Source organism: Babylonia areolata, chromosome 27 (genome assembly GCF_041734735.1).
Source record: "Babylonia areolata isolate BAREFJ2019XMU chromosome 27, ASM4173473v1, whole genome shotgun sequence".
Taxonomy (NCBI): domain Eukaryota; kingdom Metazoa; phylum Mollusca; class Gastropoda; order Neogastropoda; family Buccinidae; genus Babylonia; species Babylonia areolata.
Genome location: NC_134902.1, coordinates 7,473,271 through 7,497,124, shown reverse-complemented (window position 1 = coordinate 7,497,124; position 23,854 = coordinate 7,473,271). Strand labels below are relative to the sequence as shown.

General features: G+C 45.6%; 1 protein-coding gene across 1 annotated transcript in view; it reads left to right on the top strand.

Annotated features, from left to right (window-relative positions):
• The window catches only part of LOC143301624 (uncharacterized), a 53,925-nt gene that overhangs the window by 18,112 nt on the left and 11,959 nt on the right, over window positions 1-23,854 (top strand). Inside the window, exons 4-7 of the mRNA XM_076616040.1 lie at window positions 16,210-17,674; window positions 20,150-20,259; window positions 21,053-21,340; window positions 22,891-23,160. Coding sequence (XP_076472155.1) covers window positions 16,210-17,674; window positions 20,150-20,259; window positions 21,053-21,340; window positions 22,891-23,160 — 2,133 coding nt within the window. The remainder of the gene's footprint in view (window positions 1-16,209; window positions 17,675-20,149; window positions 20,260-21,052; window positions 21,341-22,890; window positions 23,161-23,854) is intronic.

Sequence of the window (23,854 nt, the reverse complement as noted above, 5' to 3'; positions counted from 1 at the left end):
TGAGATTTGCAAAGTAATTGAGGAAAATGGTTGCAGGAAAATGGACACTCTGTCGTCAAAATCACTCTTTAATTCTTCAATCACCGATATGTGTGACGGGACATTAAACAGAAATTCCTCCTCACTCTTTAATATTTACAGATTCATCCATTAATTGAATAATATGATTATAAAGGTGGTTGGAATGCTGTTTGAGGAGGAAGAGGAAAGTGAAAACAAGAAACACTTCAGTGAGATAGGATCTCTCCTTCCTCACTTGTGGAGAACATGAATAACTCCAGTGCCAGACTTGTGTATACATGTGAATGTGTGTGTGTGTGAAAATATGTGTGCATGCATGTGTGTACACATAATGTGTGTGTATGCAGAAGCTGGGCTTTGGGATGGGCTGTATGTTTGTGAGAGAGAGAGAGAGAGAGAGAGAGAGCTGACATTTGTAAATGTGTGTACCAGTCTGTGTATCTGTTTGGAAAATGTGTATGTGTGTGAGTGCCTCTGTTTATAATTTTGCATTCATGTTAACATTATCACAACAGAAATGTTTGTTTTAATCATACATTCTGGATGGTTTTTATGTTAGCCAAACACAGACAAACCAAAACACTGACAGTTCAGCAGAATCCTTGCTTTGAAGAATCACCACAGAAACTGAACACACTGTTGTCAAGCTTGGTACCTGATTTCCCCCGCATGAGATCTAGAACTTAACTAGTTATAGTGCAGCTTAGCAGCCGTGGTAGCAACCGTAGCCAGTACTTAAAATACTGATACAGACGCATTAATCAGCAAAACACCATCTCCTCTCTCGAGGCAGAAGGTGTTCTTGATGTGAAGATGTTCTTCACATATAGATTTGGGAACTGAACAACGACACAGTGTGTTCTAAAAGTACAAGAGGGCATGGCAGCAGCAGTAGCAGTTGTCTATATTTGGGATACCGATACAGGTACAATAAATCTGCACACACATGTAACCTCCTGTTTAGTCTTTACTGAAGGTGGAAAAGGTCAGGCAGCCATTTGCCTCTCGATCGGAGACTTGGAATACAGGATAAGAACTGCTCTGAGACTGGAATACATGCAGGATAAGAACTTCCCAGAGACAGGAATACAGGATAAAAACGGGGGCTTCGATCATTCTATACACCAGTATACACCAGTACGGAATATCGCTGTAGCGTCACTGACATGTAAGAAGTAGACTGGAAAGAAAAGACTGGTATTGTGTCTGTTGGCAAAGGTTTGTGGCATGTGTGTGTGTGTGTGTTTATGTGCGCTTGTGTGTGTGTGTGTGTGTTGGAGAGAGATGCAATGACTTTTTTTTTTTTTTTTTAAGATAAACATACATGTTCATTTCAAGCTCCGCTCCCCACAATTAAGTTGGAGCAAAGAATCGAAAACTGGATCCCAGATGTATTACCGCGTATTTGTGTACATATAATACACACTTACATGCCAGTCCGCACGCATGCACGAACACACTGGTACACACACTAGAGAGAGAGACTTTTTGAAACTTGATTTTTTTTTTTTTTTTGGTCATTACCTGCAAAGATCTATTGACAACTGAGACAGGGGAGTAACTTTTTTCACGTCAGCAGATTACATTACTCTATGATCTAACAGTTTTAGACATTGCAGTTAAAGAAGATGAAGCGAAGGAGGGAGAGAGAGAGAGAATAAAAATGATGTTGTAAATAAAACTATTAGACAAGAATTAGTTAACACTAGAATATTTTGCAGTGAATGAAGCGAAACAAAGCCAGCTGTTAAAAAGGCATGAGGAGACGATCAGTTCATTAGCTTTAGCGGTACACTTATGCAAGGGTACGTACGGGGTGGAAAAGGAAAGGGGGGGGGGGGGCGGGGGAGAGAGAAAAAAACAGGATCAGCGGCGGCCCGTAACGTCGATAGCACACCTGCAAACACCAGCCCACGCATCCCACGTCTCCAGGGAACAGATCAATACCTCCCCACCATCATCCCCCTCCCTCCCCCACTCCCCTCCACCCCAAATCCATGACGCGGATGCCTTCAGATTTCCCACCCCACAGTACAGGCCAACTGGCATTCCTTTGCAAAGGAGACATGCTGTTGAGGCAGACTAGCTTCCGTCGATCGAAATCAGCTAAAAAGGGACATTACCTTTCAGAGTTGGACGTCGCCGGTAATTTCCTATTTTGATATCCTAAATTCGAGGATCAAATTTAGGGACAATATTCGTTCATGGTTGAAATGTTATGACTAATTGTGGACGTTGTGACTCGTTTTCTGTGGTTTTCGACTGACTCTGATTCGAGGGTTGTTGTACTTGATTTTGTTGTTGGTAGATTCAGTTTTGAGGGTTATTGTACTTGATTTTGATATTGATAGATCAAGTTCATGCACTAATGTGCAGCCGTCTTGCCAGGTTCGCAAAATTGTCTGCAATGGCGCCCTCATTCACTCAGTGCCAATCAAACAGCCGCTCATTCCGTTTATTGATCACGCCACCCCCCCCTCCCCCATCCCCCCCCCCCCACACACACACACACTCACACCCCTCCCATCCAAATAATGCAGCAGTAAACAATCAAAAAACAAAACAAAAAAACCACAAAAAAACAACAACAAAATGGCGGCTTCTAGTCGACAACAAAGTGTCGGTTTGTGTTCATAATATGGGTCATGCCTAATTACTGATTGGATCAAAGGGTTACATGTTGCATGCCATTTCTCGCATGCGTGCGTTGGATGGAAAGTGCACGAAAATGTTCTGTTCTGTTCTGTGGGCCCCAGAATTTGAGACACTAAAACGTGTCTTCTGTCGGTTTAGATCTGCTGAAAAGGGACTGCCTCACAGCGATAGACATCGTCTCTTCTGCTGACTGCTGGTCTGATGTCACGCTTTTGTATAGATCTTGAACACGGGATGGGGAGGAGGGGGTGGGGGTGGGGGGATGTGTTTTGGGTGAAGAGGAGAGGGGGTGGAGTGTCCAGGAAACCAATCCATTTCCATTCGCTTGCTCAGTGGTTAATGCAGGCAGCCGTCTGTGCTGTGCTGACTTCAGCGTCGTTTGAAGATCTGGTGGTTGCTCTTCACCAGTGGTTGCTGTGAAGAGGATGAAAGGCTGGAAATAATACATGCTTTCAGAGGGAGACCGTGTGTCGTTGTTGCTTTTAGAGGGAGACTGTGTGTCGTTGTTGCTTTTAGAGGGAGACTGTGTGTCGTTGTTGCTTTTAGAGGGAGATTTGTGTGTCTTTGTTGCTTTTAGAGGGAGAGTGTGTGTTGTTGCTTTTAGAGGGAGAGTGTGTGTTGTTGCTTTTAGACGGAGAGGGAGAGTGTGTGTTGTTGCTTTTAGAGGGAGAGTGTGTGTTGTTGCTTTTAGAGGGAGAGTGTGTGTCGTTGTTGCTTTTAGAGGGAGATTTGTGTGTCTTTGTTGCTTTTAGAGGGAGAGTGTGTGTCGTTGTTGCTTTAAGAGGGAGAGTGTGTGTCGTTTTTGCTTTAAGAGGGAGAGTGTGTGTCGTTGTTGCTTTAAGAGGGAGAGTGTGTGTCTTTGTTGCAGTTTTAGAGGGAGATTGTGTTGTTGCTTTTAGAGGGAGATTTGTGTGTCTTTGTTGCTTTTAGAGGGAGATTTGTGTGTCGTTGCTTTTAGAGGGAGATTTGTGTGTCGTTGCTTTTAGAGGGAGATTTGTGTGTCTTTGTTGCAGTTTTAGAGGGAGATTGTCGTTGTTAGTTTTAGAGGGAGATTGTCGTTTTTACTTTTAGAGGGAGATTTGTGTGTCGTTGCTTTTAGAGGGAGATTTGTGTGTCTTTGTTGCAGTTTTAGAGGGAGATTGTCGTTGTTACTTTTAGAGGGAGATTTGTGTGTCGTTGCTTTTAGAGGGAGATTTGTGTGTCGTTGCTTTTAGAGGGAGACTGTGTGTCGTTGTTGCTTTTAGAGGGAGATTTGTGTGTCGTTGCTTTTAGAGGGAGACTGTGTGTCATTGTTGCTTTTAGAGGGAGACTGTGTGTCGTTGTTGCTTTTAGAGGGAGACTGTGTCGTTGTTACTTTTAGAGGGAGACTGTCGTTGTTGCAGTTTTACAGGGAGATTTGTGTGTAGATGTTGCAGTTTTACAGGGAGATTTGTGTGTAGATGTTGCAGTTTTACAGGGAGATTTGTGTCGTTGTTGCTTTTAGAGGGAGACTGGGTGGTGATGTTGTTGCTTTTAGAGGGAGACTGGGTGGTGGTGATGTTGCTTTTAGACGGGGGCTGGGTGGTGATGTTGTTGCTTTTGGAAGCAGACTGGGTGTTGCTGCTGTTAGAGGAAGGGCGGGAAGTGGTGGTGGTATGTTGTCGGTTTTGCTCACTGTTTCCTGGATGATTCATGGAACATCGTTTTATTCACTGTTTTGATTTGATTTGCTCACTGGACAATGCCCCAGCCAATAGGGAAGTCAAAGTGAGGCAATGGAGACTCACAAGCACATTGTTGATTGGTTAGCATTGATAAACAACTGTGGCCAACTGGAGTTGAATTTTAGGTTTCAGCAGAGGGTACTGGTATTATTTAACTCTGTCAAAAACAAAAACAAAAATCAGGAGAACAGCTCTGGATAGAGATCTGTGGACATCATTGGCAAAAAAAAGTTTTTAAAATGCATATTGTAGAAACATGTACTGTAACTTATCTTGTACGGTCCACCCACCCTCTGAAGTGGTAAAGGAACATGTTGCTGCAGCCAAGGTGCAATGCAGATTGTTCTTTTTCTATCTTTGTTTCTTTCTTCTTTTCTTTTTTATTACTTGCTTTTTACTTTTTGATTACTTCTGTTTTGCCTTGTGTTGATATGGGTTAATGTATTTATGTATGAGTTAATGTGTTTATTTATGTATTTTTACATACAATGTCTAGTTTAAGAACAGTGTATTAACAACCTGCATTGGCACACACACATACACACACATGCTCTCTCTCTCTCTCTCTCTCTCTCTCTCTCTCTCTCTCTCTCTCACACACACACACCACACACACACACACACACACACACACACACACACACACGCACGCACGCATGCACGCATGTGCTCACATACCCACATATATCATCACATGTCATCATCATCAGTGTCAGTTTCAGTAGAGCATCAAAAGTGCAGACTGATCAATGCCACATCTGCCAGGGTTGTGGGGCACATGCTTGACCAGTGCTCCAGTGCGGTGCTCCGGTCTTCAGAGCCTATCCAGTGCTGTGGGAATACATTATCATGATGATCATTGCTGTCTGCTGAGAGTCAGCTGACATCAGTGTCATCCAAAAGTGTGATTGCAGCTGGGGACACAAATTATTGCTTGTGCAGTTGTTTACAATGGGGACAGGCCACAGTTGATTGTTCTCTGTATGGGTTGATGGGGAATTCCTGTCTCTCTCTCTCCTCTCTCTCTCTTCTCTCTTTCTCTCTCTCTCTGTCTTCTCTCTCTCTATGTCCCTCCCTCCCCCCCTCTCTCTCTCTCTGTGAATCCATTGCAAGCTGTCCACATTGAGTGTCATAGTCCTTGAGCGAGTGTGCGCTTTTGCATGCGTGCACGCACGCGCATACCTGTGCATAAACACTTACAGACACACTCACAAACATTCTCAATCACACACGCACACACGCACGCGCGCACACACACACACACACACACACACACACACACGCACGCACGCACGCACGCACACACACGCACGCACGAGGGTGCGCGCATGAACAAACACAGAGAATTAGTTATGTCTAACACATATACAGAGAATTGATCATGCCCAACACACGCACGTGCGCACTCGCGCACGCACACACACACACACACACACACAGAGGGTTCATTGTTATGGCAGACAAGCGCATGATACATATACATTACTTAGGGTGAGGGCAAAGTCTGTGTCAGCAGGAAGAAGACAGACTGGGATGACGTTATGCACGTCACGTTCAGAACCAGGAAACTGTTCCCTCAAATACTCTTCATACTGTGCATGCAGTTCACCTACACCACGAGGAAACCGTGCCCGGAAATACTCCATCTTTATGTGTTTCTCCATGTCTGTCTGTCTGTCTGTCTGTTGGTCTGTCAGTATCTGGACTGTTTTTGTTTATGACTGGGCTTTTTAGCCGGCAGCCCCCGCACCACCCCCAACCCCTTTATCTCTTTGGCTCTCCTAACGTCTGTGATCTTTAAGCCCCCCAACCCCCCCCCCCCCTCCCCCCTGTCCCCCTATCTCTCTCTCTCTCTCTCTCTCTCTCTCTCTCTCTCTGTGTTGCTGTCTGTCTCTTCCTCTCTCTCTCTCCGTCTGTTTGTCCCGCTTTCTCCTCTCTCTCTCTCTTTCTCACTCGCTGGTGTTGTCTGTCTCTCTCCCTCTCTCTCTCTCGCACTCTCTCCCTGTCTGTCCCGCTTCCCCCCCCTCCCGCCCCCCCCACCCCCGCTCTCTCTCTCTCTGTTTTGCTGTCTGTCTCCTCTGTCTCTCTTCTCTCTCTCTCTGTCTCCTCTCTCTCTCTCTCTCACTGTTTGTCCCTGTCTCTCTTCCTCTCTCTCTTCCTGTCTGTCCCGCTTTCTCCTCTCTCTCTGTTGCTGTCTTTCTCTGTGTTGCTGTCTGTCTCTGTCTTCTGCCCCCCCCCCCCTCTCTCTCTCTCTGTGTTGCTGTCTGTCTCTCTCTGTGTTGCTGTCTGTCTGTCTCTCTCTCTTCCTCTCTCTCTTCCTCTCTGTTTGTCCCGCTTTCTCCCACCCACCCCCCTCTCTCTGTTGCTCTCTCTCAGTCTCCCTCTCTCTCTCTCTCTCTTCCCCCCTCTCTCTCTGTTGCTCTCTCTCAGTCTCTCTCTCTCTCTTCCCCCTCTCTCTGTGTTGCTCTCTCTCTCTCTCTCTCTCTCTCTCTCTCTCTCTCTCTCTCTCTCTCTTCCCCATCTCTCTCTCTGTATGGCACACAAAACAAACCGTATCTCGGTCAGTATCTGGTTAACTGCATATTGTGTAAAAAAGAAATTAAAAAAAAAAAAAAAAATTAAGTTGAAGAACCTTTGGAGCGTGGTGAACATGCAGTGAAGGGTCAAAACAGTGTGTGAGGACATAGCGTGTTATAACGAGGGTTAAAAGAGTGACAGCAGCGTGTTGTAACGAGGGTTAAAACAGTGAGGATGTAGCGTGTTGTAACGAGGGTTAAAACAATGAGAATGTAGCGTGTTGTAACGAGGGCTAGAACAGTGACAGCATAGCGTGTTGTGACGAGGATTAAAATAGTGACAACAGCGTATTGTAACGAGGGTTAAAACAGTGAGAATGTAGCGTGTTGTAACGAGGGTTAGAACAGTGACAGCATAGCGTGTTGTGACGAGGATTAAAATAGTGACAACAGCGTATTGTAACGAGGGTTAAAGGGTTAAAACAGTGACAACAGCGTATTGTAACGAGGGTTAAAACAGTGAGAATGTAGCATGTTGTAACGAGGGTTAAAACAATGACAACAGCGTGCTGTAATGAGGGTTAAAACAGTGACAACAGCGTGTTGTAACGAGGGTTAAAACAGTGACAACAGCGTGCTGTAATGAGGGTTAAAACAATGACAACAGCGTGCTGTAATGAGGGTTAAAACAATGACAACAGCGTGCTGTAATGAGGGTTAAAACAGTGAGGATGTAGCGTGTTGTAACGAGGGTTAAAAGAGTGACAACAGCGTGCTGTAACGAGGGTTAAAACAATGACAACAGCGTGCTGTAATGAGGGTTAAAACAGTGACAACAGCGTGTTGTAACGAGGGTTAAAACAGTGACAACAGCGTGTTGTAACGAGGGTTAAAACAGTGACAGTATAGCGTGTTGTAACGAGGGTTAAAACAGTGACAACAGCGTGTTGTAACGAGGGTTAAAACAGTGACAACAGCGTGCTGTAACGAGGGTTAAAACAGTGACAACAGCGTGTTGTAACGAGGGTTAAAACAGTGACAACAGCGTATTGTAACGAGGGCTAAAAGAGTGACAACAGCGTGTTGTAACGAAGGTTAAAACAGTGAGGATGTAGCGTGTTGTAACGAGGGTTAAAACAGTGAGAATGTAGCGTGTTGTAACGAGGGTTAGAACAGTGAGAATGTAGCGTGTTGTAACGAGGGTTAAAACAGTGAGAATGTAGCGTGTTGTAACGAAGGTTAAAACAGTGAGAATGTAGCGTGTTGTAACGAAGGTTAAAACAGTGAGGATGTAGCGTGTTGTAACGAGGGTTAAAACAGTGAGAATGTAGCGTGTTGTAACGAGGGTTAAAACAGTGAGGATGTAGCGTGTTGTAACGAGGGTTAAAACAGGGAGAATGTAGCGTGTTGTAACGAGGGTTAAAACAGTGACAGTACAGCGTGTTGTAACAGCTAGTCTCCCGTCCCCGTGTACCGAACCGTACCGTACCACCCTCACCCCACCAATCAATGCACTCCATCGATCGATGGATGCCAAAAAAAGGGAGGGTGGGAGAGATGGGGGAGGGTGGACAATTGGGAGATGTGGAAGAGGAAGGGATGGGATATTTTCCCCGAACGGTGTGGAGTAGAGAGTTGTAGTGCAAGTGATGGTGCGGTGTTGGCAAAGAGCCTGAAGAGATCTGTAGGTGTTGGCTCTATTTTGGTATTGGCTGGGGCGAGCGTGTGACCGAGGTAGAGAGAACGTCGATCTCTTGTCCGGAGTCATTTGGCGATGGTTATGACTTTTGTTCTTTGTTCATTTCATTTAGTTACTGGTACATGTACATTGTTTTTTGTTGTGTTTTTTTTTCCATACCCCTCAAGACTGAAACGCAGAATGGTGTTTTGTCTGCTATGTTTACATATCCGTCTCTGTGTTACCATTCCTGTCTGTCTGTCTGTCTCTCCGTTCTCTCTCTCTCTCTCTCTCTCTCTCTCTCTCTCTCACTCACTCACTCTCGTGTGTGTGTGTGTGTTTAGAATCATTTGATGATTAATATCGACCAGTAACGCGTATACTCCCATTGTGACAATACATCTGTTACACCAACCACTCACACCCACACCCCCTTCCCAATACCCTTTTCAACTGTCATACATATATTGTTGCCGAAGGCCAGTGTACATTAAACTTGCAGAGTTCTAAACTTTCTGAATTCTCTCTCTCTCTCTCTCTCTCTCTCTCTCTCTCTCTCTCTTTCTCCCTCTCTCTCACTCCCACACACACACACACACACCCCATCTCAAACCTGAATCGCAGTCAATGACTGGAAGCAGAGTTACTGACTGCCACTTCCTCTCCAGTCAATACATGTCCCACAACTATCTCTTACGGTCAGTGACGGCAGAACAACAAGTTGGAAATGCTTAGTCTGCCAGTGCGCGAATAAAAGAAAACGCAAGCCCTTTTTTTTCTGCACGTATTTCCGGCCGTCCTTGGTTGTACTTGCTGTTGGTGTTTTGTGTGTGTTTGTGTGTTCCCCCTCCCCCATCCCCTCTTCCCCTCTCCCCCCCCCCCTTACCCCCACACACAGTACGGTTCGCTCATGCGAGCAACACACAGAGTGCGAACTGATGTCAACGCTGGCTTCAGTTCACGTGAAGTTGCGTCTGTTGTGAACAGTGTACAGCACAAATCAGTCATCAATGTACAGCACAAATCAGTCATCAATGTACAGCGCAGATCAATCATCAATGTACAGCACAAATCAGTCATCAATGTACAGCACAAATCAGTCATCAATGTACAGCGCAAATCAATCATCAATGTACAGCACAAATCAGTCATCAATGTACAGCGCAAACCAGTCATCAATGTACAGCGTAGATCAGTCATCAATGTACAGCGCAAATCAATCATCAATGTACAGCGCAAATCAATCATCAGTGTACAGCGCAAATCAATCATCAGTGTACAGCGCAAATCAGTAATCACAAATCAATCATCAGTGTACAGCACAAATCAGTCATCAATGTACAGCGCAAACCAGTCATCAATGTACAGCGTAGATCAGTCATCAATGTACAGCGTAGATCAGTCATCAATGTACAGCGCAAATCAATCATCAATGTACAGCGCAAATCAATCATCAGTGTACAGCGCAAATCAGTAATCACAAATCAATCATCAATGTACAGCACAAATCAATCATCAATGTACAGCACAAATCAATCATCAGTGTACAGCACAAATCAATCATCGATGTACAGCGCAAATCAATCATCAATGTACAGCGCAGATCAATCATCAATGTACAGCGCAAATCAGTCATCAATGTACAGCGCAAATCAGTCATCAATGTACAGCACAAATCAATCATCAATGTACAGCACAAATCAATCATCTGTAAACAAATATTTGCCGCTAAGAGAAAGTGCAGTGATGGGCAGATGGGGTTTATACATGTATATGTTGATAAAGGGTTTCTGTTCAAAACTGGCATAAGTGTATTGTGTGGAACAACGGCAGTGAGATTTCTCACCAGAACGCCCCCGTTATTATTTCTGCCTATGATGGTCGTGTCCGACTATGACCACCAGAAGAGAGCAGGGGAGCAGTTGCTGTCCCGACTATCTGGGCTAGAATTCGATTTTAGTGGAGACCGTTTTGCACAGTTTACATTCCTGCTCTCTCGCGCTCCTTCGAACAAACGAGTTTTACAACAGTCGGTGTAGGGATGGTCCCCACAGGTCAACTTGTCCACAAGGCTACAGCACTGAGAGCCGGTGCAGTAATGACAGCTTTAAAAGTGCGATAATGACAGCTTTAAAAGTGCAACAATGACAGCTTAAAAAGTGCAATGATGACAGCTTAAAAAGTGCAATGATGACAGCTTTAAAAGCACTGGATGTGAACAGAGAAATTGCCTCTAATATTTAACTCACATTCATTATAAACACTTCGCAGTTTTCTGTTGTTGTTTTTTTCCTGGAACCGTGAGATCTTTGGTCAAGGCTGACGATGGATGATACATCCTGTGTGTCGTCGTGGCTGGCTGATCGGCAAGCGCAGCGTCGCTTGTGACTGCAGACCGATGTGGGAGTCTGTTACAAACGTCGACGGGCGCAATAGCCGAGTGGTTAAAGCGTTGGACTGTCAATCTGAGGGTCCTGGGTTCGAATCACGGTGACGGCGCCTGGTGGGTAAAGGGTGGAGATTTTTACGATCTCCCAGGTCAACATATGTGCAGACCTGCTAGTGCCTGAACCCTCTTCCTGTGTATACGCAAGCAGAAGATCAAATACGCATGTTATAGATCCTGTAATCCATGTCGGCGTTCGGTGGGTTATGGAAACAAGAACATACCCAGCATGCACACCCCCGAAAGCGGAGTATGGCTGCCTACATGGCGGGTTAAAAAATGGTCATACACTTAAAAGCCCACTCGCGTGGGAGTTGCAGCCCACGAACGCAGCAGCAGAAGAAGAGGTTACAAAGGTCACATCTGTGTGTGGTGTCCGGTTTGTTGGAGTTGCTCCTTTCTGCAGTGCCCGTTGGTCGTCTGCTGCGTTCATCAGCTGTTCTTCTTCTCCCAGTCTTGAGGTCCTGGTTCCGGTACCTCTCCACCTCGTGCGGTCGGCTGCAAGTCCATTTCAAGACTCGATGTCAGTGCCAAGACTTGCATTATCGCTCTTGCATTTGATCTTTGTATCGCAGTATCGCATTTTGCTGGGGTTTTTTTTCTGGCATTATTGACATAATGCACAGCAAGAACATGCTGCCCCCGAAAACAGAGTATGGCTGCATACATGGGATAAAAACGGTCATGCCCGTAAAAGCCCACTTGTACATGTATACGAGTGAACGTGGGAATCGCAGCCCACGAAGAAGAAGCAAGAACATGCATCTGGTTTATAGTTGGGAAGGTGAAGGAACCTTTGATGCTGTGACAGTGTCAACGTAAGCGTCAAACTATAAGCAGTGAAGCATTGTTCCAATAGTACACTGTACCACCCTCCCTTCGTCAAACTATAAGCAGTGAAGCATTGTTCCAGTAGTACACTGTACCACCCTCCCTTCGTCAAACTGTAAGCAGTGAAGCATTGTTCCAATAGTACACTGTACCACCCTCCCTTCGTCAAACTATAAGCAGTGAAGCATTGTTCCAATAGCGCACTGTACCACCCTCCCTTCGTCAAACTATAAGCAGTGAAGCATTGTTCCAATAGTACACTGTACCACCCTCCCTTCATCAAACTGTAAGCAGTGAAGCATTGTTCCAATAGTACACTGTACCACCCTGCCCTTACCTATCAACGGGCCCAATCAGTGCCAGGAAGTATAGGGGTGGGGGAAGGGTGAGTGTGGGCTGGAGAAAGAGGAAATGTGATTTGCTGACTGGTGCTAGTATAGTGTTGATCGAGTTGTGGCAGTTGTTGTCTGCCTGGAGGAATATGTACAAAGGTTCTCGGTCAATGCCACTGACCAGCATACAAACCTGGTTATATCTCCGTCACCGTGGTTCATCACCTTGTTTTCAGGTCGCTCACATTGTGCTTTTGTTCTTGTTTCTGCCTTTGTTGTGTGTGTGTGCGTGTTTGTGACTCTTTCAAGTCTGGCCTTAAAACCCACCTCTTCACGAGATAGCCTCCCTCCCCTGCCTCTTCCTTGTCTTCACTTTCTTAAGTTTTAGAGTTATGCATGCGTGTGAATGACTGGTGTGAAAGTGCTTTGATTTGGCTCTGCACAAGATTCAGCGCTATATAAATACTATTTTTATCATCATTATTATTATTATTTTGTTTTGTTTTGTTTTTGTTTTTTCAACCCTTTTCTTACCGCCTAAAGGCAAAGTTGTGTGAGAATGAAATGCCTGTTGTGATGAACAGCGAGAAAACAGTCGTTAAAAGTAAGCTGGATTAGAAAGAGATGGGGCCGAGAGATGACATAAGTGACCCTATTACCGCGGTGTACGTGCAAGAAGGCATGTAGTTGAGCCGACACGGGCGGGCGGCTGGCTGGTTGCACGCCATGAACCCCGTGATGCCCGGATAGCCAGGAGGCATACATCCCCGTGTGGCAGACAGGCAGGTAGGGAGGGTGAAGAACAACTGTGTTTTGACGTGCAGTATGACGAGAACTGACAGGGGACGGGAACAGCGTCTGTGCCTACGTGCCGCCGAGCAGGTGCCCTGTCCAGGCCTGAGAGCACCTGGACCTGTCTCATGGGAAACACATCACTTGATGAATAATGATAAGCAGAAGAATATTAATGCATGAAATTTATGTGTACGCACACATAAACACACACACTCTCTCACGCCTAAAATTATAATCCTTGAATGAAAAAAACATGTTTCGAGTTCTCTCTCTCTCTCTCTCTCTCACACACACACACATTTTGGTGGTACAAGCATGAACAGAACCCCCTGGTGAGTTATGTCACAGACTGGAACAAACGAACAGACCACGGGGCCCACCAGTGTGACAACAGACGTGAAGACCCGCTGACCACAACAGGACAGGATCGGACAGACAGTTGACCTGTTGACAAACCACTCATCACAGACAGGACCTACAGACTTGGCGTTGTTGACCAAAGAGGCTCCCTCCCAAAAGGGCAAAAACTCCTTGCCATGACAGACAGCGATCAGAACATAAGCTCTGGTGGTGGTCTATCATCATTCAGTGGACAGCACAGGTGTAAATAATGAGCGGTACTCGTGAGGTGACAGGTAAGGGTTCATGCCCGATTGCCCGAACGCCGGTAAAGAAGCCCTGAATGTGCTCGGCATCGTGAGCGGTACATTGCTGACCAATCAGCAGGCATGGCGGCGTATGGCTCAGAGAGACGGGGGGCAATTCCTGGCTGTCATCGTTGGGAGTTGGAGATGCAAGGGGAAATGTGGTGCCGGGGGTGATACGCAGGGCTTTAGGGTTGAGTAACGTCGTCGGGACTGGTTGTCTTGATACAAGACTGGAAGAGATAGGAGGGCGGTGTTTTGGGGGTGGGGGTTGAACGGCTTTCTTCCGAGGTCAGAGGGTCATGTTTATTATCTCGTCTGATGATTGTACGTGAGTGAGTTTCAGCACGTACGCGCAGGAAGCATGATGAACGCGCGCGCACACACACACACACACACACACACACACAGAGGCATGTGGACGATTGTACTGCTCTCACACACACATAAACACACGCACGCACACGCGCGCGCGCGCACACACACACACACACACACACACAGACTGCCACATAGAGACGGGACCCATACAGAACATACGTCATCCTTTCCCACCATATTGCCTTTTTTCTTTGCCACGAAATATATGTTTCAAAGGCAACCAAGCACTTGATTTTATTCTCTCCATAAAGAAAACATGTCGGTGGCAGTGAATGCATCTGTTCGTTGTCGGCCACTTCAGCAGCTGATTTTCGCCAAGACAGACAGCTGTTGTTTACCCTGCAGTGTGTTACTGGGCAACGTGCTTGTTGCTGAAATGTGAATGCGGGCGGTTATTTTGTTCATTAGGAGAGCATGGCTGTTTGCCAAATTCTGACCCCCACCACCACTACCACCACCACCACCACCTCTTTTACTGTGCAACATATACCAGTTCCACCCACTGAGATATGTGTTTACATCATTTAATTATGTCAGTGGGTCCACCTCCACTGCCACCCCTCCTACCACCAGCACTGCTTCACTGTATATAGCGCTTGTAGTTTCACCTCTGCCCCATCCCCACCGCCCCCTTCATTGTTGTGTTCGGAGATCTATACTATTGATACTGAAGTTAGCAACACATAGCTGTGGCGTGGTGGGGGGGCAGTTTTGTAGTGGGTGTTGACATCAGATACGGATAGAGACCACTGAGTTATAGAGACCGAGGCACTCGTAGCGAAGAGGCAAGGAGTGGTTGTTTGTATTACTGTTGTCTGAGAGGCTCTTGTCTCTCTGTGGTATATGTTTGTCTGCCCCTCTGTGTCTGTCTCGTGGTGTTTGTATTTGTTCCACTTCCCTCTCTTTGTCTCCCTCCCCCCTCTCAGTTTCTGCCTGTCTGTCTCCCACTCCCTATCCCTGTCTCTTCTGTTTGCAACTTGATTATACAGAGCCTTTAAGTTTGGGTCACTAAGTTGTACCAGATTATAATTTGTTATGTTAGTCTGTTCTGTTGTATCACAAAATGTATATCTTGTAAAATTTTTCAGGTACATTTACACATCAACCCTTCATGAGGGGCCATGGCCTTTTTTTCAATAAACCATCTGAATCTGAATCCTATCTCTCTGTCTGTCTCTCTCTCCCTCCCACCATCTCTATATCTCTCCCTCTGTCTCCCACCTCCCCCCCTCTCTTTCCTTTTCTCTCTCCCCCCCGCCCCCCCCCCCCCCCCTCTCTTTATTAACAGGGGTAATAGACAGGCATGTTTCTTGCTTATCTGCAACTCATGTTAATGAAGAATCTGTCTTGTCTTGTCTTTTTCCCCCCACCCCCTCCCTCACATGTTCATTACATACATAACCATGCATCACCATCAGACAAAAAGCCATCAGTACATAGTTATCGGGGTGATTACAAGTACAGGTGACTGGTACGCAGTGAAGAAATCTGTAAATGTTCATTGTAATTATGTGTATGCATGGATGTCAGAACATGGGAATAGAGCATGCTTCTCACGCAAGTTTAGTGCTCCAGTTAACTTTTCGCGTGGTAGGGCACCACCACAGATTAGATGATCATGGATCCCTTTGTTGAGTTAGAGACCAGAGGAAAGTATTGTGAGGACACATGATATTATGTGAAACTTTTTTTTTATTTAATGCTTTTGGATGGATGTGTTGTGTTCACAACATTGCTCACATTTCTTATCTTACTGGTGCTTCTTTTTCCTGCTATATTTGCACTAATTTTCTTCCTCCCCCCCCCCCCCTCCAATCTCTCTCTCTCTTTCTCTCTCTCTTCTTTTTTCCCCTCCACAAACCCCTCATGTCTGTCACCTGAGACTTCTCACCATCCTGTGAATTCAGTACAAGGGTGACAGAGAGTTGTCAAGTCATTGAAAGTGATACCTATCAGTTAGAATTATTGAGGCATTGAAACTAGTTTTAATTATTATGGAGACCATCCATCCGAAAGGGAGACTGTGTTTGTGTGTGTAAGTGTGTTTGATCGATTTTCGTTCTTTTCCTCTGTCAGTCTGTGTCTTTCTGTCTGTGTCTGTCTGTCTCTCTGTCTCTGTCTCTGTCTCTCTCTCTCTCTCTCTCTCTCTCTCTCTCTGTGTCTTTCAAACTCTTTTCAATGATCATAACTTCTCTGTGTGTGCGCAGGATTCCTCTGACAGTGGTGTCGATGGAGCCAAGGGCAGCGACTCTGAGAAACAGTTACCTGCCCTGTTCACCTATGTGCAGTACGGCGTGGCGTTCGGGGGCAAGGGCTGGTCGACGAGCTCCAAAGCACAGACAGTGGTGGACAACACCCGCCTTCGACGCTCAGGCACTCGCCGAAGACCCGTGCGCAGAAGCCGCGCCGAGAGAGACAGTCGGCATTCTGAGAACTCCTCCTACCTGACCCCTGCCCTTCAGGATGTCAACTTCAGGGATTCATTTTACTCCACTGCTGAGTCGGGCTTTGAGACGTTGCCTGAGGGGAATGAAGAGGGCGGGGAGGAGGAGGAAGGGGGAGGAGAGGGACGTTCCCCGAGGGGAGCGGTGTCTGTGTGCTCAGGGAGGGAGAAGATTGAGCGATACTTGTCATCCTCCAGCGGGGATCGGACCAACTCCAGTCCCTCCGGGAACAAGACTGTGGTGGATGTCGGTGCCGTGGACAACGACGGGAGCAGCGATGTTGCTTTAACAGTCCTCCACAACGACCACGTGACCCAAACGGCTAAATCCTCCCCAGCACGCAAACCTGTCAGGAGCCCCACTGTGGGTCTGGCATCGGCCACAAAGCCCGGCAGCTACCCCCACAGCCTGGACTATGATTACGACCCCTCACTGGACGCCTCGGAGTCCATCCAGAGTTTCAACAGCAGCGGGGAGGACTGGAGCTGGGAGGGGGAGGGGAAGGAAAGGGGTGCCCCCCTCCTCCCTCCCTCAGACCCAGCCATGACGGACCACCAGTTCCGCCAGTCGTTGATGCAGAGGGTGCAGGAGTGGGCTGCCTTCACCGAGGACGTCAGAGCCCGGTCGCCCACGCCTGACTGCTCCACCTCGGCAGCCATGTGTGTCCGGCAGATGCGTCGCAGTCGCAGCCTGGACCGTGAAATCTCCGAGCCACTGTTCCTCCCGGAGGTGGACGTGGCCTCCCCGGAGCAGGCTGAGTTCTCCACCATCAAGAACCTGGAGTGCCTCGAGACAGAGTTCCACGACATCCAGGGTGAGTTCGAGTCCATCACGTCCAAGCTGCACGACCTGATTGAGCGGGGACAGGCTGAGGACGAGGCTCAGGACCACCCCCACCCTCGTCCAAGGCCCGGCACTCTGCCCAGACACCTGCGCCCTCCCCCGCACCGGAACTGTCGGGATCGCAGCCGTGGGCGGAGCCGGTCGCCCCTGGGGTGCAGGGGGAGGACACGGTGGGAGCGACTGCCCAGAACCCGGTCACACTCCAGCAGCTCTCGAGCCAGCAGTGTGGAGTTCTCCTGGGACTGTGGGGAGGTGGGGGGGGACTGTGAGGGGGGTGATGGGGGGATCCCGATCCCTGGGGCTGCTGGAGGGCCGGGGCAGGGAGACTGTGACAGTGACACGACCACGTCTATGCAAGTAGGAGCGTCGTCTTGTTCAGGGCATGGTGAGTTGGAACGTCCTTCATCGTGTTTCTGTGTTCGTTTGAATGCAGGTCTGTGTCTTGTTTCAGTTTCAAGGTGGTGTCAAAATGGAAAGCAAACGGACTAATCTGTAAACTCAATACCACATCTGCTGTTTAAGGGGAGGGGGAGGCAGGGTGGGTGGGGGGATATATATATATATATATATATATATATATATATATATATATATATATATAAAGGTGTCTGTGTATGTTTATTTGAACGTGATTCTGTGTGTTCATTTGTGAATCTGTCATCTATCACTATGTCATGTGTGTATTCAGTATGTGTCATGTGTGTATTTAAATGTGATTCTGCGTCATGTTTCTTTAATTTGACATCTTTTCACTTTGAGTGATATTAGACATGTCGTGTGTGTGTGCGTGTGTTGGTGTGTAGTAGGTGGGGTTGGGATGGCATTTCATGTTTGTATTCATCTGAATGTGATTCTGTGTCATATTTGTATTCATCTCAATGTGATTCTGTGTCATGTTTGTATTCATCTCAGTGTGATTCTGTGTTATGTTTGTATTCATTTCATTGTGATTCTGTGTCATGTTTGTATTCATCTCAATGTGATTCTGTGTCATGTTTGTATTCATCTCACTGTGATTCTGTGTCATGTTTGTATTAATCTCAGTGTAATTCTGTGTCATGTTTGTATTCATCGCATTGTGATTCTCACTCTGTCATGTGCATATGTTCATCTAAGTGTTATTATGTGTTGTGTCATGTGTGTGTTCATTTGAATGTGTGTCATGTATGTGTTCATTCGAGTGTAATTCTGTGTCATTGTGTGTGTGTATTCATTTGTGATTTTATGACATATTATCCATAGAACTGCCTGTGATTCTACGTCATGTGTGTATTACTCTGAATGTGATTTTTTGTCATGGGTGTTTTCATTTGAATGTGAAACTGTGTCATGTGTGTATTTATTTGAATGTGAGAATGTGACAACTGTGTGTCTTCATCTTATTCTGAATCAAAATGATTCTGCCTTGTGTGTGTGTGTGTGTGTGATCATCTAAATATAAATCTATTTGTGTTTATCTGAATGTGATTATGTGTGATATGTATTCATGTGGGTGTGATTGTATGTCATTTGTGTTCATCTGAATCTGCTGGCATCATTTATGAATAATTTTTTTTAAAGATGTCCCTAGTATGATATACATATATGCAGAGGAAATTTTTCTCTTACTTCAGCAGGAATCTTATCTTGTATTGGTGCACATAACATTGTGAGAGGAGAATAGATAAACATCATGCTATCTCTGCCAGCAGAAAAAGGACACATATATGCTTGTCATAGACAAGATAACACTAATGGCATCATGACATAGTTTTGGTTGACTATCAACATGCCACAACAAACGGAATCAGAATTTCACAGTGGCAAAGTTAAGACAAATCACATGTGCAAAAAAAACCAAACAACAAAAACATTACAACTACAGAGAGAAGCAAAAAATAAGATACACAGGACACAAGCTTGGAAAGACAAGGTGAACGGTTTGCACTAGTATTCTGCAGCCAGCCAAAGAAATCGGTTGTGACAAAAAGTAATACAATATAGAGTTCTATATGGAGACTGCAGCATGTCTCTATAGTGGATAGTGGTGTCTCCACTTGTGAGACTAGACCTACAGGTGGAGGTTGGTGGTGTGACACTGAAGGTAATTTTTCTTCACGCTGGCTGAGTTTTGGTTTTAAGGTGACAAAGCTTGCAGACAGATCCACATATATACGCCGCATCACATCTGCTTTGAAATGTTTAAGAATCTGGAACTGAAAACAAGAGAAGCAGATGCCTGACATGTGCATGAACCCATCATGTTGGTCTGGTCTTGAGAGCATGCGCCAAGTTTGTATAAAACTTTAGACGGGCGCAATAGCCAAGTGGTTAAAGTGTTGGACTTTCAATCTGAGGGTCCCAGGTTTGAATCTCAGTAACGGTGCCTGGTGGGTAAAGGGTGGAGACGTTTCTGATCTCCCAGGTCAACATATGTGCAGACCTGCTTGTGCCTGAACCTTCTTCGTGTGTATACGCAAGCAGAAGACCAAATACGCACGTTAAAGATCCTGCAGTCCATGTCAGCGTTCGGTGGGTTATGGAAACAAGAACATAGCCAGCATGCACACCCCCAAAAATGGAGAATGGCTGCCTACATGGCAGGGTAAAAATGATCATACACCATTACATGTAAAACCCCACTCATGTACATGTATATGAGTGAACGTGGGAGTTGCAGCCCAGGAATGAAGAAGTATAAATCTTTTTTTATATATAAAAAACAAACAAACAGAAATTCATGTAATTTAGCACAGTATAAAAAAAAAAGAATATAGATATCATGATATAATAATAATATTCAATAGAATAGTGGCAGGGCAGGGCAGTTACCAGTTTGACAGAGGAAAATGTCAAGGTGGGTGATGTGTGATTGATGCAGGTAACAATGCCCCCAGTGCCGGACACAACATTGGAGAGGCCGTACCCATTGAGGACTATGCCGCTCACGAGTGGAAGGGGGAAACCCACAAGGCCAGAACCATCCTGCAGGTACACTTCATCTTGAAGTGGCTGAAGAAGTTATGATTGGTTTATGATATGCACTTGTTTTCTTCCATTTGTAGATCCTTTCGGTAAAGTTATGTCTTGTGTTAGTGGATGAGGATGAAATGATTGTTAATGTATATTGTCTGTACTTATTGACCTTTTGTTGTTGTTTTTCTCTTTGTTCTTTTCACATCACTCTTATTGTTTGTATGGTGTATGTAAAATATGTATACATGTATTGTAACGTTTCGATGCTCCCAGGGGACACAAGAAATAGAATTTTTGCCTTGTTTGCATGTTTGCTTGTATGTCTCTGTGTTGTCTATGTTGGTCTTCTAGTCTGTCTTGTCTCTTTAAAATGTCTTTTAATCTGCCTCCGTCTTTCTCTCTGCAGAAATCTGTTATCTCCTATTCATATATAGATATGTATTGGGCTGTCATTCCAACATGTATGAGTCTTTTCTCATCATTTCAGTTACATAGTATGGTCTCTGTCTCTACTGTGCTTTTTTTCTTCTCTCTCTCTCTCTCTCTCTCTCTCTCTCTCTCTCATTCTTATAACACTTTATGTACTTATGGATGCCTTTTGATTAAAATTGATCTCCTGATCGTACGAATACTGTCATTATCTCTTTAACCTTCTTTTTGTCGTTGTCATCACCCTGAACAGCTGAACTTGCATCACAGTCTCTAATTCTTTTTCTTTTTCTTTTTACCATCACCAGTGTGTCCCCAGTTAGTGTGACAGGACATTAAAGGACATTCCACTCCACCTTCCTTCTGTCTCTGCCCCCAGGGTTACTCGGCCATCCCAGACCTTTTCCACTGCCAGCGGTTGCGGCGGATCAGGGGGGACAACTACTGCGCCCTTCGCAGCACGCTGTACCAGGTGCTGGTGGGGGGTCACGGGGTCACGGCGGGGTGGCCGGGGCCGGTGTCGCTGGTGGACCAGGTTCAGGCCTTGTACAGCGACCCCCGGTCTGGCCTTGACCGCTGGCTGTTCCCCGGCCATGCCCCCCTGAATGGGGGGGACAGGAGGAGGCTGGACAAGATCGCCTTCTGCGTCCTGTACCTCTACACCACGGTCAGTGACAATGTTTTCTGTGTCAAAAAATGAAAAATGATGATAGGAATGATGATGATACGTAACTTTTATGGTGTGATTACTGTGTCAAAAATGATGATAAGAATGATTATACATGACTTTTTAGTGCGATTTCTGTGTCAAAAATGATAATGATACATAACTTTTATGGTGTGATTTCTGTGTCAAAAAGGATGAAAATGTTACATGATTTTTATTTCACGGTTTCTCTGTCAAAAATGATAACAGTACATAACTTTTACGGCGTGATTGCCAGTACAAATGCTGCTCAAAGCGCCTAACATGGTCCTGTTAAACGTGACACAAAACATCTTAAAAGCTGTCTATTGCCAACATCCAGCGCATTCACACAAACAAATGGATGCTCGAGTACATACAGCTGCACATTTCCAAACCCATCCATCAGTAAAAGTCAAAATTGTCAAGCAAGTGATGCTTTGAAGTTAGAACAAACACAAGTCATAAAGGAAACAGACACACATATATACGAGAATATATATACACTGGCTTTAACTGGTGTTGTCTATCTGAAAACCACATGTGGTAATCCCACAATATTTATGAGATTGTTTTGTCTGTGTTAATTTAACGTGCGTGCATGGGTGTTTTTTTAAATTTTTCTTATTAAGGTCATGAGCATATGATTACTCTCAAGAGTTGTTAATGCTGTTAGTGCCTGTGCATCCAGCAGTAACCCAGTTCGTCGTTGTTGTGTTGATGTTGCAGATTGAAGAGATCAGTCAAACAGTAACCCATTTCATCGTTGTGTTGATGTTGCAGATTGAAGAGATCAGTCAAACAGTAACCCAAGTTGTCATTGTGTTGATGTTGCAGATTGAAGAGATCAGTCTAACAGTAACCCATTTCATCGTTGTTGTGTTGATGTTGCAGATTGAAGAGATCAGTCTAACAGTAACCCATTTCATCGTTGTGTTGATGTTGCAGATTGAAGAGATCAGTCTAACAGTAACCCATTTCATCGTTGTGTTGATGTTGCAGATTGAGAACATCAGTCTAACAGTTTGTCGTGTTGATGTTGCAGATTGAGAACATCAGTCTAACAGTTTGTCGTGTTGATGTTGCAGATTGAAGAGATCAGTCTAACAGTTTGTCGTGTTGATGTTGCAGATTGAGAACATCAGTCTAACAGTTTGTCGTGTTGATGTTGCAGATTGAGAACATCAGTCTAACAGTTTGTCGTGTTGATGTTGCAGATTGAAGAGATCAGTCTAACAGTTTGTCGTGTTGATGTTGCAGATTGAAGAGATCAGTCTAACAGTTTGTCGTGTTGATGTTGCAGATTGAGGAGATCAGTCTAACAGTAACCCTTTTCATCGTTGTCGTGTTGATGTTGCAGATTGAAGAGATCAGTCTAACAGTTTGTCGTGTTGATGTTGCAGATTGAGGAGATCAGTCTAACAGTTTGTCGTGTTGATGTTGCAGATTGAGAACATCAGTCTAACAGTTTGTCGTGTTGATGTTGCAGATTGAAGAGATCAATCTAACAGTTTGTCGTGTTGATGTTGCAGATTGAGGAGATCAGCCGCTTGCCCAGCCCCGAGGAGCGAGTGCGGCGATCGCATGATGTGCTGAACAGTGGCCAGTCCGACAGAGACCTGATGGAGGGGCTGAAGCTGATGATGCTCTTCCACGCCTGCCGCCTGCACCGCCACATGGGGGAGGGGGGGGAGGTGCCCTCCTTCGCCACTCTGCTCTTTGCTCGAGACACGTCGTCTGATCCCGTCAGCCTGGTGCAGAACCACCTCAACTGTGTGGGCCATTCTGCTGGCATTGATCAGGTTGGTGTGGGGCTGGTGGCTTTGGGGAAACTTCTTCTTCTTCGTTCATGGGCTGCAACTCCCACTTTCACTGGTGTACATAAGAGTGGGCTTTTATGTGCGTGACCGTTTTTACCCCGGCCATGTACGCAGCCATATTCTGTTTCGGGGGTTTGCGTGCTGGGTATGTTATTGTTTCCATGAGCCACCGAACATTGATGTGAATTTCAGGATCTTTAACATGCATATTTGATGTTCGGCACGCCTGTACACACAAAGGGATTCAGGCACTAGCAGGTCTGCACATGTGTTGACATGGGAGATTGGAAGCATAAATGTCTATTTATCTGTTTTAAAGGGTCTGATAGCATGTTGCAAATGGACAAAAGCAATAAGGTATAAAACTGAAAAACAGACTGGCTGATCATGAATTAACTTGTCAGTGTTTTTTACAGCACTGGCAGGAAACTTGTCAGTGTTCTTTACAGCACTGGCAGAATCTGTTAGATGTTGGACATCAGATCTGTTGTTCACCAGTGATCAGGGTTTGAGGCCCTGTTTCTGCACTGTGTTGTGTCTTTGGACAAGACACTTCCCCCAGATTTTCTTCACTCCACACAGGTGTGAATGGGTATTTGACTTTGGTTAGGGAAGGTTAAAACAGCTGAAGGAGAGGATTGGGCCTTAACTTCCCTTGCCAAACCCTAGACAGTGG